The sequence below is a fragment of the Taudactylus pleione genome, unplaced genomic scaffold (genome assembly GCF_031769625.1).
Source record: "Taudactylus pleione unplaced genomic scaffold, aTauple2 ptg000230l, whole genome shotgun sequence".
Taxonomy (NCBI): domain Eukaryota; kingdom Metazoa; phylum Chordata; class Amphibia; order Anura; family Myobatrachidae; genus Taudactylus; species Taudactylus pleione.
The window spans coordinates 7,255,174-7,270,635 of record NW_028284632.1 but is presented as its reverse complement, the minus strand read 5'-3'; the positions used below and the strand labels follow the sequence as shown (position 1 = coordinate 7,270,635).

General features: G+C 43.4%; 1 protein-coding gene across 1 annotated transcript in view; it reads right to left on the bottom strand.

Annotated features, from left to right (window-relative positions):
• Nucleotides 1–1,408: 1,408 nt before the first annotated feature.
• STIL (STIL centriolar assembly protein) overlaps nt 1,409–15,462 on the bottom strand; it is a 62,655-nt gene continuing 48,601 nt past the window's right edge. Inside the window, exons 13-17 of the mRNA XM_088479306.1 lie at nt 10,806–10,950; nt 6,218–6,443; nt 5,419–5,593; nt 4,980–5,236; nt 1,409–3,321 (exon numbers count right to left, since the gene is read on the bottom strand). Coding sequence (XP_088335432.1) covers nt 2,514–3,321; nt 4,980–5,236; nt 5,419–5,593; nt 6,218–6,443; nt 10,806–10,950 — 1,611 coding nt within the window. The 3' untranslated portion in view covers nt 1,409–2,513. The remainder of the gene's footprint in view (nt 3,322–4,979; nt 5,237–5,418; nt 5,594–6,217; nt 6,444–10,805; nt 10,951–15,462) is intronic.

Below are 15,462 nucleotides of genomic sequence, written 5' to 3'. Positions count from 1 at the left end.
TAGCAGTGTTATGTTCCCACATCTTGCTCGCTGTTTGTGAAACTGCGCATAGGGCAACGTGAATCTCCCGACTGATAAATCAGCGACCCAGAGTTTCAGCCATCTGCGGGATTATTCCGGTAGACAAAAAAAAAAAGTAAACCTGAAAACAACTTTTTCCCGTGAAGGATTACTTTCCTGCACAATCAATAGGTTGGTTTTTTTGTTTTTTTTGGATTGTAATTGAAAAAGATTATTCTTGGCACATCACAATTTTGATGAGTAGACTTTTGCAATATGATTATAATCAATCTATTTCAACATCTAAGCAGTCATACTTGCTTGTCCCCCTGAGTAGGTATTGAAAGAGATAATGATTTCTAAGATAGCAAAGTAAAAGGACTAGCAATTTCAAGCTTAAAAGTCGGTACTAAACTTGGGGCCGTATCCAATTAGACGCAAAAACGTTACGTTTTCGCATGTGCATACTTTTCAGGCCCTTTGCCCGAATGTGTCAATTTTCGCCACTACGGCGTATGTGGGTTTTCGGGCAATCCTATTACAAAAAACGATATGCGACATTTGCCCGAAAAATATGGCAAAAAGTGCGCCTGAAAATGGGAAAGTGCCTGCACCCCCCAAAAAAGCTAAACTATTACCCAATGTTAGTGTAGAAGTGTATTATTGGGCAAAATCAAAGGGTGTGGGGTTTTTAAATTGTGTCAAATGGCTGTATAATGCATTTTTCTTTAACAGTGGAAAAATGATAGAAAAAAGTTTTTTGACCAAAATAAATACTGCAGTTAAAATTAGGGGGACATAAAAATGTGTGCAAGTACCACAATACTTAAAACCCATTTTCAAAAGTTTTTAAATTTTGAACCCAAACATGACATGTCAATATTAAGGGAAATTAAGTTAATAAAAAATGTATTTGTGCCTCATTAGTCATTGGGGGGGGGGGGGGGGGGAGACACACACCAAGTCCCCACATTGTTAGCCCAAAATAGGGGTTTTGCACATTTTTTTCACCTGCTCTAAGATGGCGAAAACATTTTGCTGCTGCTAAAAGGATAGCATGATGCAAATTTTAGCTAAAAGTGGGCACAAGTGTAAACTTTTCGCCAAACCGCAGCTTTTTGCAGCTAATTGGATAACGCTCTAGGAATTTCAGAGAAAAAAATAAAATAAAAAAAATGTGCTACTTCTAGATATAAATCTTTATAACAGATGGCCAGCTTACATACATTACAATTCCAATTTTATTTATTTTCTTTTATAACCTCTGCAAAACGATATTTTTAAGTTTTGAAAAAAGTTCTTACTACTGTATTTTGCATTTTCCATCAAGTTGGAGAACTTCAACTGAAATAATAGGCTAGATGACAGCATTGTATTATGGTTGTCAATATGCTACAAAACATCCACGACGCATTGTATGCCAGTTGACAATTAAGGATTCTGTTAATAAATAGACCTGACTGTTGCCAATTATATGTATTCTCTTGTGAGGATTTCCTCAGCACAGATCTGTTGGGGTGAGGGTACTGCAGGAGAGGGCTGCTAAACCCTCCAGAATAGGAAATAGTAAATTCTATAAAAATAAAAACAAACCATATCAGTGAATTCCCTCTAACAATATACTACTTTCCAGCCTCACCATAAAATAGCTTCGCTCACACCTTTCATTAAATAAAAAAAGATTTGTTGACCTTTATTAAAAATATATAACTCATACACAAGTACAAAAATAAAAACACAATAAATAAAAATGTACATGGTACTTAGACATCACCATTCGTATAAAACGTCAAATAACACACACAAAGAAAGATACACACACCTAAATACAAGTGCAAAATGTGACCTTTGATATTTAGCATGGTAGTACAGCCTTGCATCATTAATATAACTGGAATTCGGTTAGGTTTAGGGGGTAAGCATAATCAAAGGCGCCAGTCTTGGAGAGTTCACCAACTCTTCGGTGGCAAATAGCGACTTCTGGAAAATGGAATATTTATATATACGAGAACTTTGAGCAACATGTTAAAGCTAAGGGTGTGTGTGTGTGAGTGAATGGTCATTTGCGAATACCCTTCTATACTGTACAAAATATTGTTTTATAAAATGTTTGTATCCTTGGTGTATTTAGCCTCTTCAAACCTAGAGCTTGTAAATCCCAACATTAAAAACAAGAGGAGAACAGTTTGTCCTTTGGAACTTAAAGTGCCCGTGCGCAAGGCCACGATTGAGGTTACTCTAAGTGTTACTGCCGATTATACCCAGCGGAGGAAGACATTCAGTGGGCAGAACCAATAATCATAATCTCCACTACCAGGAACATCACTGCCTCAATTCACTACATCCTAGATAACAGGCTTCCTCAATGGTCTGCAGGCAATGGGTACACCGAATGATCTTTGAAGAGTGGCCTAATGTCACATTTGCTCAGCTCTATATGTCTTGGACTTCCATAGGAAGGAAACTTCGCAACAACTGGTCATTCACTAGATTCACAGATTGCTTAAAAGTACTTAAAATAGTTTGGGGAGCTGGCGAAGGCGATTGACATCCAAGATGTCCCCCATTGAACCAGCAGGACCAGTGATTTTTTTACCGGACGAATTGGAGTCTTTTGCGTTTAAGAGCGGCGAGTTTCTGCCGTTCTCCTTTTCAGGGTGCCCAGTGAACTGGGCTTTTCCGGCTGTAAATTTGGTCTTGGCGTTGAGATCTTTCAGAAAGCATACAGGGGACTCCTCAGATGCCTGCACCAAGGGAACTTTTCCAGATATCTCATTGGTGATGTTCCTCAACTTATTTACCTCCTGGTTGTGAGTAGATTCAAGAGATTCGGAGTCAGAAAATCTTCGGTTTGGTTTAGGTTCAGAAGCAAAACGCAGATTCTGTATATTGTCAGACTGCCCAGGAGGCTCGCTCTTACTTCTACCCAGCTGCTCGCTATTTCTGCAGCAGTTTCCTGAGGGCAGGTCGTGCTCATCGTCACTGCTGTCATTGCTATCTATCAAGGCATAACGTTTCAAGTACTTCTTGGTGGCAAAGGACATGTTGTTCGGGGAAATTAAACTAAGGCCGACCATGCTCTTCTCAGTGCTCCCAGAAAAGAGATTGTGAAAAGAGGAGGAATCCGGGGGTTTACTTTTGTTTGTGTGATTGAGAGAGAGCTGTGTGAGCTGTGCCTCGCTCAGGTACTTCAAGGCAATGGCATTCGCTTCCATGCTCAAGTCAACTCCGTTGGAGACAAGACCACTTAGGCCGATATTGGTGAAGGACATGTAGTTCAGTCTTGGGATGACGGCCTCCGGGTTGATACATGCAAGAACACTGCAGAAAACAGAACAATTAATGCACATAGTACGCACATTTGCTCTAATGTGGTGTTTCCCAAACTCATTCCTCAGGGAGCACTAGCAGTGCATGGTTTCCGTGGGGGGAGATGTATTATAGCGGCACGTTAAGTGCTGCTATATCGCTTCCTGCTTTGCCTCCTTACCGAGGCGAAGCAGGAAGCGCAAACGATGAGATGTATGAACATCTCATTGGCCGAAGCAGGGGAGTGTTAACTCCCCCCTCCGGGGATCCCTGCCTGAGTACACAGCGCATCAGCCTAGTGCTGATGCGCTGTGTCAGTCCCGGCCGGCCCAAAGTATCGAGATATCCCACGTGCAGCCCTGGAGCCGGCAGCCACCGCAGCAGGGACAGCGCTGTCCCTGCTTTGGGGATAGGGCATCGCCAAGCGGTCGATAGCGACAGCTGCAGCGGGCGGAATGGTCAGGCGAACTGACAAGTTACTACATTGCCCTGGTTACCAGCGCTATTTTGTAGATAGCAGCGCCAATAATGACAGGGCGCTGTCATTTACCGCCAAACCCCCGATCATACATCAAGGAGAAGCGGTATCGATGCACATAACTTGCGCCAATGCCGCTTCATACATCTCCCCCATATGTCCTAGTTGGTGCACAGGTGTATACATTACTGGCTGACATTTTAAAAAACCACAGGTGGAACTAATTATTTCACTTGTCATTCTGTGAGGAGACCTTGAAAACATGCACTGTTAGTGCTCCCTGAGGAATGAGTTTGGGAAACACTGATCTAATGTATAACAACTTCAGCACAGCCTTAAGGTCAATTACAGCATCCAACAGTTTGATCTGTTCAGCATCTAGTTAAAAAAAGAACCACCACCTAAACACAAGTTTTAACCTATTTTACACAGAGAGGGATCCTGCAGTGCCCATCAATAGGCTTATAGACAAGAAGGCTAATGTGCACAATGAAATAACCTTCCCTCTACTCCAAGAACAAATATCCAGTTATACCCCATCCCCAGGTCTGACATACTGTGTGCCTGCTGCCGCCCTTTGCTCCTGTACAACATGCAGTGAGTTTTATACGCTGGTTATCTGATAATATGACCAGCCAGCATGAGCGAGGAGAATTCAGTGCGGTCTGCCAAATGCTTCTTGCTCCAAACCCTGCATTGTTTTGGGGGTATAATTTGTAGTATTCCACCCAAAGCCAACATTTCAGAATCATTTAAACCAGGGGTCTTCAAACTTGGCCCTCCAGATGCTGTGGAACTACACATCCCAGCATGCACTGCACATAGTTTTAGCATGCTGTTATATCAAAAAGGTGGCAGTGCATGCTGGGATGTGTAGTTCCACAGCAGCTGGAGGGCCAAGTTTGAAGACCCCTGATTTAAACCCTCATCTTCATTATCTTTGATTCTTACAGAGTCCTGAAGCTGATTGCTTACATTTGTGATCGGCATTTCAATTTCCTTTACACTTAGCGGTGAGTAGAGGGCAAGTCCACTAACTCGCAAGATATGATCTACAAATATTCAGACTATACTTAATATGAATATTTCATAGTGCTAGCTGTTAAGTACACCTGAAATTCCAGGTCTAACAAGTGTAAAGAATGGGGCACTGTAAAACACAGATAAGACAGAAGCACAGTCATTGAGTTACCATGCATTGTCTCCAGAATCAGAATGGTCCGGATTAATAACAGATGGTTCTGTGTTCATATCCACTCCAAATGACTTCAGCTGCTTAAGTGTGGCCCTCAGTACATCGCCCTGCTCTACCTGACTGGTGTTACATGACAAATGCTCGCTGGTCTTCTCAGCATGAGACTCGCAGGTTCCAGACCCAGCTCTGGAACCGTTCTCAGAAGATTCGTCATTAGCAGTGGACGAGGTCTTCAGCATATTGTTTACTTGACTCTGGGAAAAAAAAAAAAAAAAAAAGGATCAACTTATCTCAAAAGACATTAAAAACAAAAAAAAAAACATTGAACAAAAATAAAACTCGCATAAATTAAATTCAGTTTAGATGGTGCTTGCAGACTTTAATAGGACGAAACATTGCACAGTAGGAAAGAAAGGATGATGTAACTCAAGCTTACAAGTAAATCTTGGTAAAACTTTTCTGGGGGCAGACCGGGCATAGACAACCCCAGATCTGCAGCGTTCGTGGTCCCTGGATATTCCGGCGATGCAGTCTCCATGCTCACACTGGTAGACAACAGCCTATCACTTTGCGACTGAGAAGAACAGGATTTGTTCTGTGCATTACAAACACTGTAGGGGGAAGGAGAAAGGAAATGTGCCCAATTAACAACTTTTTGCTCATTTGAGAGAGGAAAAAAAAATAAAATTTTTTTTTTTATATAATAATTATAATATATATATAATTTTTTCATAATTAAATGATTTACAACAAGGCAACTTCTAACTTGTTGCAATAAAAGTAAAAACATTTGTTTTGTCTTTAATTTGCAAATATACTTTTGTACAAAAAAAAAAAAAAAAAAAAGGTGTGTATATTGAACATTTGTAAAATAAAAAAACAATCATTTCAAATCTTTAGTTTTATTAAATTGGTTTTTGAAGGTAGAAATTGAATAAAAACAAGCAGTGTAAGAGGGAACATTTATGAGAGAACTTTTTCGTTAAATGGTAAACCAACTAAACTTGAATGAAAATATATATATATATATATATATATATATATATATATATATATATATATATATATATATATATATATATATATATATATATACATATACATACACACACACACATATATATATATATATATATATATACACACACACACATACATTTGTATTTCCAGTGAAATTATGAATTTACAGCATCTCAGAATGACTTATAAAAGGAGGTCGGAGAGAGGTTACTCACGGCAGAGGCACCGGTGGAGAGCGGCTACCACAGTCTGTCAGCTGACTGCTTTCTGCAAAGCTGTAAATGTCCACAGCTTGTAAGGAGGAAGCGATACTGGTACGACTTGTATCTTGTTCATTGTTCACAGCAGCGCTCAGTTCATTACAAAGCTCAGACTCATCCTGTTTGCTCAGAGACTCCTCTTCCTCAGGACATGGAGGGGGATTCCAAAACAAGCTTGCACCTAGAAGTACAACAGAATGTAATCAATCCAGAACGTACACACTTTCATGCTCATCCTAAGTCTGCTCACACCAATCCCAACTACCACAATCAATTTACCTGTCAATATAAACTTTACCTAAAGAACAGAAGCGTCAACCATTCACATTGGCACAAAACACTACCCGGTGTTCAGAATTACTCCCGACGGTGCACCCAACTTCCCCCTTCAACAGGTCCTCAGAATAAATAATGCACTGTAAGCATTTTCACCAACCTGTCCCCACTGAATACTTCCCTACCCCAGAGTACCCGGATATGGACATCCTGGTGCACTCAGACATTGCATTGTACACCATTAGTCAGCTCTTAGCAGAATCAGCTTTGATGTTAGTAGTAACAGCACTTCACTACACTGAGGGGGAGATGTACCAAGCCTTCTAAAAAAGGACAAGTGGAGGTGTCACCCATAGCAACCAGTTTCTACCGGTCATGTTATACAATGTACTAGATAAATGATAGCCAGAAGCTAGGCTGCTATGGGCAAATTCTATAACTGTACTCTGAACAGTTTGATACATCTCCCCTTATGTAGTGCTTACAGACACCACCCTAGTGCACCTTAGATGGGGTTGCCATCCTGAACAAGAGCTCAGCACTGCTATACAGATCTGGTTGGGTATGATTGGTTGACAGCTATTTTGACATTCGTGTCAACATGAGAATATCGACATGTTCATGTCGACATAGATAAGTTGATTTGAACGGTTGACAAACAGTCCCTAGTAGTTTAGTGGCTGCAGCGTCTTTTTCCATGTCCCGGCGGTCATGTGAGGAGACGTTCCAGCGGGGTTCCAATGAGACTTAAACCTCTTATCCCTAACCCTTCTCCCCAGTGCCTAACCCTTCCAAGCAGCCTGGGGATCTGGGTACACACTGAGCGATGTGTACCCAGCCGATAGGTTGGCCTGACAATCGTATCCTTGGTACCCATTAAAACAATCCCTTGTACCGTCCTTCATTAACATGAATGGAGCCGCAAGCGATATACTCAGGTTTGATGTGTGGTACATCAAACCAGACGACATTGCATGTGACCACGGGAGCGACCATTGTGCATACACACTGCACCATATGTCATTGCCATCTGGCCAAATTGTAACGACATTGGGCCTGATTCAGACCCACTCGCGAGCGGCTGTCCGCTCGCAAGTGGGTCGATGTTATGGACTGAGCATGCGCACGACGGAGGGAGCTCCGTCGTGCGCATGCGCCAGACGCGACGAGCGAAGGAAAGTCCTTCGCTCGTTGTGTCCGATCAAAGGGGGCGTGCTGTCAATGTTGATTGACAGCACGCCCCCTTTGGAGGGCGTGCCTCCCTGACGGGGGCGTTCCCATGGGAACGCCTCCCGTCAGAAGCCGGCCCACTGACATCACTAGTGATGTCAGTGGGAGTGATTTTGGCTCTGATAGAGCCCAAATCACTCCGGAGCTTGCGGTTGAAAACCTCAACCGCAGGCTCCGGCTCGCAAATTCGATGGTCGCGATGGTCTCGACCATCGCGACCATCACAATGCACGCTCGTATAGCCTGTGGGTGGTGACCCACAGCTATACGAGCGTCCAGGAGGACGCTCCATGAAAATGGAGCCCGGCCCTCATTCAGAGCCGAGCGCTCTGCTCAGAGCGTACGGCTCTGAATGAGGGCCATTGTCTCAGTGTATACACAGCTTTACCCTAACCTCCCCCCCATAGCCCACTTATAACCCTCCTGGTCTCGCCAAACGCCGGCATCCTCAGCTTGTTGACATTTCACATGGCGACACGGATAGTCGACATGGCTACTGTCTACTATCTTACCGGATACCATGCAGATCGCTCCTCACCTCTCTCTTTTCTGAGTGCAAAAGACAGTCACCACTTAAATGGTGAGTGCAAGAATTTTACTGTAGAAATGTGTACTGGCAACATCTATCTTTGTTTGGCAATGTTGACAAACACCTCTAACTTTCCACATTAGCAGTACACCCCCACCCCCTCCTCAAAAGGCCCCTCAGATAAAGGAATACACGCACACACTATTCAAGTAGCTGTAATCACTCTCTATTTTGCAATACACTGCCACCTGCTGGCCATTATGCATACTGTCACCTTTCAGTTACAATAAAAAACTGCAAAACCTTTGACATTAGCAGAGCAAGCGATGCATGCACAATACTATAAACAATATTGAGAACAAATCTAGGATATTCAGGGGCTGACAGTTGAATGAAAGTGGGCCCTAATAGTTCTGGTGTTCTATGCGTAGAATTGTGTAGTTTCAAAACCTACGCAGATTTGTACATATAGTTGAAACATCCCTATCCGTGTGCTTCGATTGATACGCATCATTAGCGTGCACTTGCCTATACTTCAAAAATAAATATATATAAAAAAACCCAGCACACGCGAAAGCATGCGGCATAGTGCATATACAAAATCTTGTAAATTAACCAGAAATTATGACAAATGTAACCACATCATAAGCATCCAAGTCACAAATGACACAATTTAGAGGCAATTCAAAGAGCAAATCTAATACAAGCTTCTGAGCTAACATTTGAGAAGATGGTAATAACCATCATTTAATATTATATGGCGTTAAGCTGGGTACACACTATATGCTATACCAAACGGTATATCGTTCAGACGCGGGTCAGAAAGACATGTCATACACATCGTATAGTGTGTACGCCCGATCCGTCTGTTCTGCACATCAGATGGGACAATGCATGCAACGACATCGCAACCGGATTTTGCAGGGTGCGGAGCGCGCAAAAGTTGTTACATCATACTGCACAATCGCTGGTTCACACCATCGTATAGTATGTGTACCTAGCTTAAGTTCTCCATCTACTGCTGAAAATTGCCAGCGAGTGGATACATTGGTATCTATCAAGACACGTCAGAATGTTGAAGTAGATCGGCTCTTGTGTGAGTCTTTTATGACTTATATGTTCTGCCATGAAAATATTTGTACTTAATAAAGTACGGTTATTAATTTACAAACCGCAGTTCTAGCAATTTTGTATATGGACCTTTCAGAACACTATTCTGACCAGTAATTTTTTAAGATTCATGTTGCGCCTATGAATAAGACTTCCAAGGCAGCTCTGAAAAGCGCACCCCCCTCTCTCTGTTGTGCACAAACTAAAATCTGAACAGCTCAGGATCCAAACCTGCATAAGCCACCAATTCCGCTGACCCGTCCAGTCTCTGAGGTTTGCCTACGTGAGGACTCCATGAGACATCCCAGTTATTTTTTTATTTTATTTTGTAATTCAAGCTGCAAACGGATATGCGAGTGAACTGTATACCACCTTCCAATGCCTATACTTGCATACAGTTTGTTCTGGGGCATGTGGAATGCAACATACACTCTACCCCTCTGTATTTCGCTAGATGGCACCACTACCCCCAGACACTGCTGCTACATGCAAACTTTCAAAATAATGTCTCATCTCCGTGAATTAATCCTGGAGTATTTTAATAGGGAAGTGTGCAAAGGGAGCTGCTTTGTTGTGCATTTAAAAGGGCCACTAAGTGGTATGCGGTCATCATGTCCACGCTGACAGAATGTGACAGATGATTTTAGGGTTAGGCACCAATTAGGTTTAGAGTTAGGTTAGCATTCGGCTGCAATTAGGGTTAGGTTTAGAGGGAAATCCCAATGTCGACATTCAAGACATGTTAACATTATGCTGTCTGAATGTCGACACAATATACCACATCCCACCAAACAACGTTAAGCTCTTCAGATCTACACTGTGAAGGGAAACATATTCTCCTCTGTAGGCGTTATGAAGTAAAACCCATTACCTTCCACTCCACTACAGACAGTGTAAACCAATTGCAGAATTCAGGCATTTCAGTTACCATGACATCACAGGCCCTGTCCTGCGCAGGAGCCTAGAAATTCTACACAAAGTCTGCAACGCGGTCAATTAAAGCCTGTGTGATTGGTCAGAGAACCAAATTCTTAGTAACATAGCAAGGTTATCTATTTGGCCATGTGTATAACCAAACAATTCAGATCATATTAATTTCCAATGCTGGCCTTACGTGATCTTTAAAGATCATGTTTAACTATTATTTAGATAATATTCTAGGTTGAAGTCTACAAAAAATAATAAAAAAAAAAGTCTCAGACTTCCTACAGAGCCACTAAGCTACCTTCGGCGATGGGGCATAGCGATCTGCTCTCATCGTGTGACGCAGGCATCGGCTACATTATGTGGATAGGAAATGCTAAACGTCTGCCCACTTTGTGCATCCTGCGTGCTTTGCCTTTTTCACGTTGCTGTCACCACGGACCGCGCTCTACTAGTATTTAGTGGGTATAGTACCTGTGCTGACGGCTATGCTCACGCTGCTTTTCCTCGTGTGCTCAGCGGTTTCTGTTGCAGCGGTGGTGGACTCTGCGCATTTCTGTGTGGAACGTGAACACTTGGAATCACCTTGGGACGTTTGGCCTTCTAACAAGCGCTGAATCTGAAAGTTAAGACAATTATTACACAGCTCAGACTTTACATTCACATACTCGGCAATTACACTAAAAGAAAATTCATTCAGGTATGAGAAAACATGTGGACATGCAAATTTTGTTTAACCTCTCGTCTGGCGTGGTTGCATCGTTTGCGATCGCGCCAGGCTGCACGCTACCTGACCTGGTTGCAAACGATGCGACCTGTCATATATGCATAGTGGACGGCAGCTGGAAGATGATCTTCCAGCAGCCGCCAATGGCAGGGGGCCCTGCCGGTCCCTTTGCATCCCTGCACCCTACACCCAGTGTCTGCCGTGCTGCTGATCGGTCAACACAGCAGAACCCCCCACCCTGCGGCTGCCCCCCAGTGTGTACCTGGCTGGCAGATGTTCCAAACATTGATAGTCCAATAGATCGATGACCAATGTAGTAAAACTCAATGTTAAGGGTTTCAACAAAAAAATAAATAAATAAAAAAATTATAGTGGTTTTTGGGAAAAAAATTTGCCAGTTAAGGGGCATACTTTGTATACACTTTCCCTATGTTCCTACACTTACATCCTATGTAGAGTAGATAATGCGTTAGTCACTTGCAGGATTCCCTTTAACATAACTGAATGGACGCTTACATAAAACAATAAGCACAAATAAATGGAGTCTTTTAGAGCCTAAAGTGGCTGATAAAAAGAGTAGTATGCTCTCCCTTACAGACCGTAAGCACACATAGGGGTTAATCCAATTAGGTGCTAATTGCAAGTTTAATTCATGAAACTCGACGACTTCACACGGATGCGCGCACCCGAGAATTCTACAATCCAAATATAAAAAAAAAAAAAACCTATTCGCGGTACGCGCAGCGGGGTTTTGCAAATTGACTGCTAAATGCGATGTGAGAGAGTAGTGCGTGAAAAAGTGGGGAGCCCATCCTGGACCACCCAAAATGTATAATTTCGTTAGCAGGACCGTATAGAAGGCTGTTGGTGGGCATTAGGAAAGTACTGAATGGTTTTAAATTGCTTTTTTTTTTTTTTTAAACTGCAAAACAACGAATCACAAAACGAATTAAAACGAAAAATGCAAAAAAAAATAATAAAAAAAAAAATACAAAAAGATTTTTGGGGGTACTGAGGGCACTTTGAAAATTTGTAAAGCAAAAAAGGATTACAAGAAATAGTTTTTAAATGGAAATAAATAAATACTATAATAAAATGAAATTTGGGGTGCCTAAACTAATGAAAAAGTTGCTTTTGGAGTTGTTTGAGGCCATTTTTTCAACACCATAAAATTACATGTAATTATAGGACTAATTAAGCCAATTGGAAACTTCAGCACGTTGTCCCAACATTTTAACCTTATAATAAAGATTTTCCTCTCTCTCACCCTCAGGGATGTGCAAAGTTGCTAATTGGATTGCAAAATTAATTCGCTATGTGAATTTGAAGAGAAAAATTAGGTTTTTGTACTTGCCGTAAAATCCCTTCCTCGAAGTCCATCTGGGGTACACTGGGGTTAGCAATTACATGTGGGGTTAGTGCGCTAGGTATAGGAACTGTGCACTGAACTACTTAATAAAAGCATAAACTGATACCCCACGCCCTCTAACCCCTCCCTCCTGCAAATAACCTCAGTTTGAACATTTAGCAAAGCCACGTAGAGGAAGTAGAAAAACTAATGAACTGATAAATTAGTAAAGGGCTATAGCCCCATATTTTACAACAACATATCAGGGAGGGATCGCAGTGTTCCCCAGACGGATTCCGAGAAAGGGATTTTACGGCGAGTACAAAAATCTAGTTTCCTCTGTCATATCTGGGGAACACTGCCGTTAGCTTGTTTTTTTTTTTTAAGTCCCACATGTAATGGCTAACATTGAGGGGGTGGGGGTGGACACGGGCGGTAGGGCTGCACGAAAAACTTACGCCTAAAACTGGAGTCTCCCATACCAAAGGTATGAAATCGGTAAAACTTAGTGAAGGTATGCACAGAGGACCAGGTTACTGCTCTGCACAGCTGCTCCACCAAAAGCCCCATGGCGCACAGCCCAAAAGGCTCCAACTGCCCATGTAGAATGGGCCCTGAGAGAATCCGGAACATCCAAAAGATACGCAAGCCTGACAAATGGCAGAGGTGACCCACAGAGCAATAGAGGCCCAGGAAGCAGGCCAATCCCTATACAGGCCATCGAATACTACCAAGAGGGATTTTGAACGCCTCATGGCGCTTGTTCGATCCAGACGGAGAGCTCAGACCATATCCAACAATCGCAGCGAGGAAATAGTTGTGGAAGACTAATCCTTGGGAAAAGCCGGGAGAACTATGGCCCTCATTCAGAGCCGTACGCTCTGAGCAGAGCGCACGCTCTGAATGAGGGCCGGGCTCCATTTTAATGGAGCGTCCTCCTGGACGCTCGTATAGCTGTAGGTCACCACCCACAGGCTATACGAGCGTGCATTGTGATGGTCGCGATGGTCGAGACCATCGAAATTGCGAGCCGGAGCCTGCGGTTGAGGTTTTGAACCGCAAGCTCCGGAGTGATTTTGGCTCTATCAGAGCCAAAATCACTCCCACTGACATCACTAGTGATGTCAGTGGGCCGGCTTCTGACGGGAGGCGTTCCCGTGGGAACGCCCCCGTCAGGGAGGCACGCCCACCAAAGGGGGCGTGCTGTCAATCAACATTGACAGCACGCCCCCTTTGATCGGACACAACGAGCGAAGGACTTTCCTTCGCTCGTCGCGTCTGGCGCATGCGCACGACGGAGCTCCCACCGTCGTGCGCATGCTCAGTCCATAACATCGACCCACTTGCGAGCGGACAGCCGCTCGCGAGTGGGTCTGAATCAGGCCCTATATCCTGATTAAGGTGAAATTTAGACACCACTATAGGCAGAACAGATTGCTATGTACGCAAAACCACTCGATCCGAATGAAAAATAACCAAAGATGGTCTACAGTGATAGGGGTGCCAACTCAAACTCTTCTGGCCGGAGTTCTAGCCAACAAAAATGCCACCTTTAAAAAGGTAAGGAAACTGAGTTCCACCAATTCAAGAGGTTCAAAAAGGGCCTCCAATACAAAGTTTAAATCCCAGGAGGAGGGTGGGAGAAGGAGGCACATATAGGGGTTGAAGATGAAGACCCTCTTGTATACAGGTCTGAACTTCCGAAATACTGGCAGTCGCTGAATAATTTAGAAAGAGCAGACACTTGCACCTTCAGAGAAGACAAATCGAAGACCTTGAGACAATCTGTCCTGAAAAAAGGACAAAAGACGTGGTACGTGAAAACCAGCATCTGAAAGACCTCATCCTTCACACTAGGAAATGTAACGCTTCCAGACCGGATGGTCAATTCTGGAAGTTATAGGCTTACGAGCTTGAATCATAGTCCGTACCACTGGTCGAGAGAACCCTCAAGGTCTTAAGATTTTGGTTTCAAGAGCCATGCCGTCAAAGCCATATAACGTAAATTTTGTTGTAGGTATGGACCTTCTTGAAGGTCTACCCGTAACGGAAGACTGAACAGATTTGGGTCCAGCATACTCCTAAGGGAAACCACTGGCGACGAGGCCAGTCTGGGCAATGAGAATGACCGGGAGACCCTCCAGCCAGATTCTTTGAAGTACTCGGGGTAACATGGACAGAGACGGAAACAGATACCCTAGATTGAAGGTCCAAGGAGCCGACATTGCATCCTCTAAGTCCGCTTGAGGGTGTCTCTGGATCTTGCGCCATACAAAAGTAGTTTCTTGTTCAGACGAGAAGCCATGAGGTCTATGTCGGGAAGCCCCCACCTGTCCACAATTGTCTGAAATACCTCTTTGTGTAACTCCCACTCTCCGGGATGAATAGTGTGGCAACTGAGAGAGTCTGCTTCCCAATTGTCCACCCCGGGAATGTGTACTGCAGAGAGATGGAGGGAACCCAAAGCTACATCCAACAGAGATGCAAGATACCTCTCATGGCTTGCATGCTTAGAGTTCCGCATTGTTCGTTTACATAAGCCACCGCTGGGGCATTGTCCAATTGAATCCGAACCGGATGGCCAGGTAAGAATGTCTGAGCTTGTTGTAGAGCAAAACAAATTGCCCTCAACTTATTGCTGGGAAGAACAGACTCCTGAAGAGACCAACTTCCCTGAAAAAGTTGGTCCAGAAGCACTGCAGCCCATCCTGACAAACTGGCATCTGTTGTGATGATCACCCAATTCCAAATTTGAAAGTAGGAGCCATTTGTCAGATTTGGGGTGTGAAGCCACCACTGTAGGGAGTTACGAGTCTGAGGAGACAGACTGAGAAACTGCTTGTCTATTCGAGGACTTGGTCTTGAACCAACGGAGAAGAATCTGGAGAATGGAGCAGCCTCGAAGGCTGCTACCATTTTTCCCAGAACTTGCATGCACCTGAGTACTGAGACTCGATGCTGCTGAAGGATAGATCATACTCCGGGTTGGAGGTCCTGTACCTTTTGTGATGGAAGGAAAATACTGAGAAACTGTGTTGAATACGAGACCTGGAAAC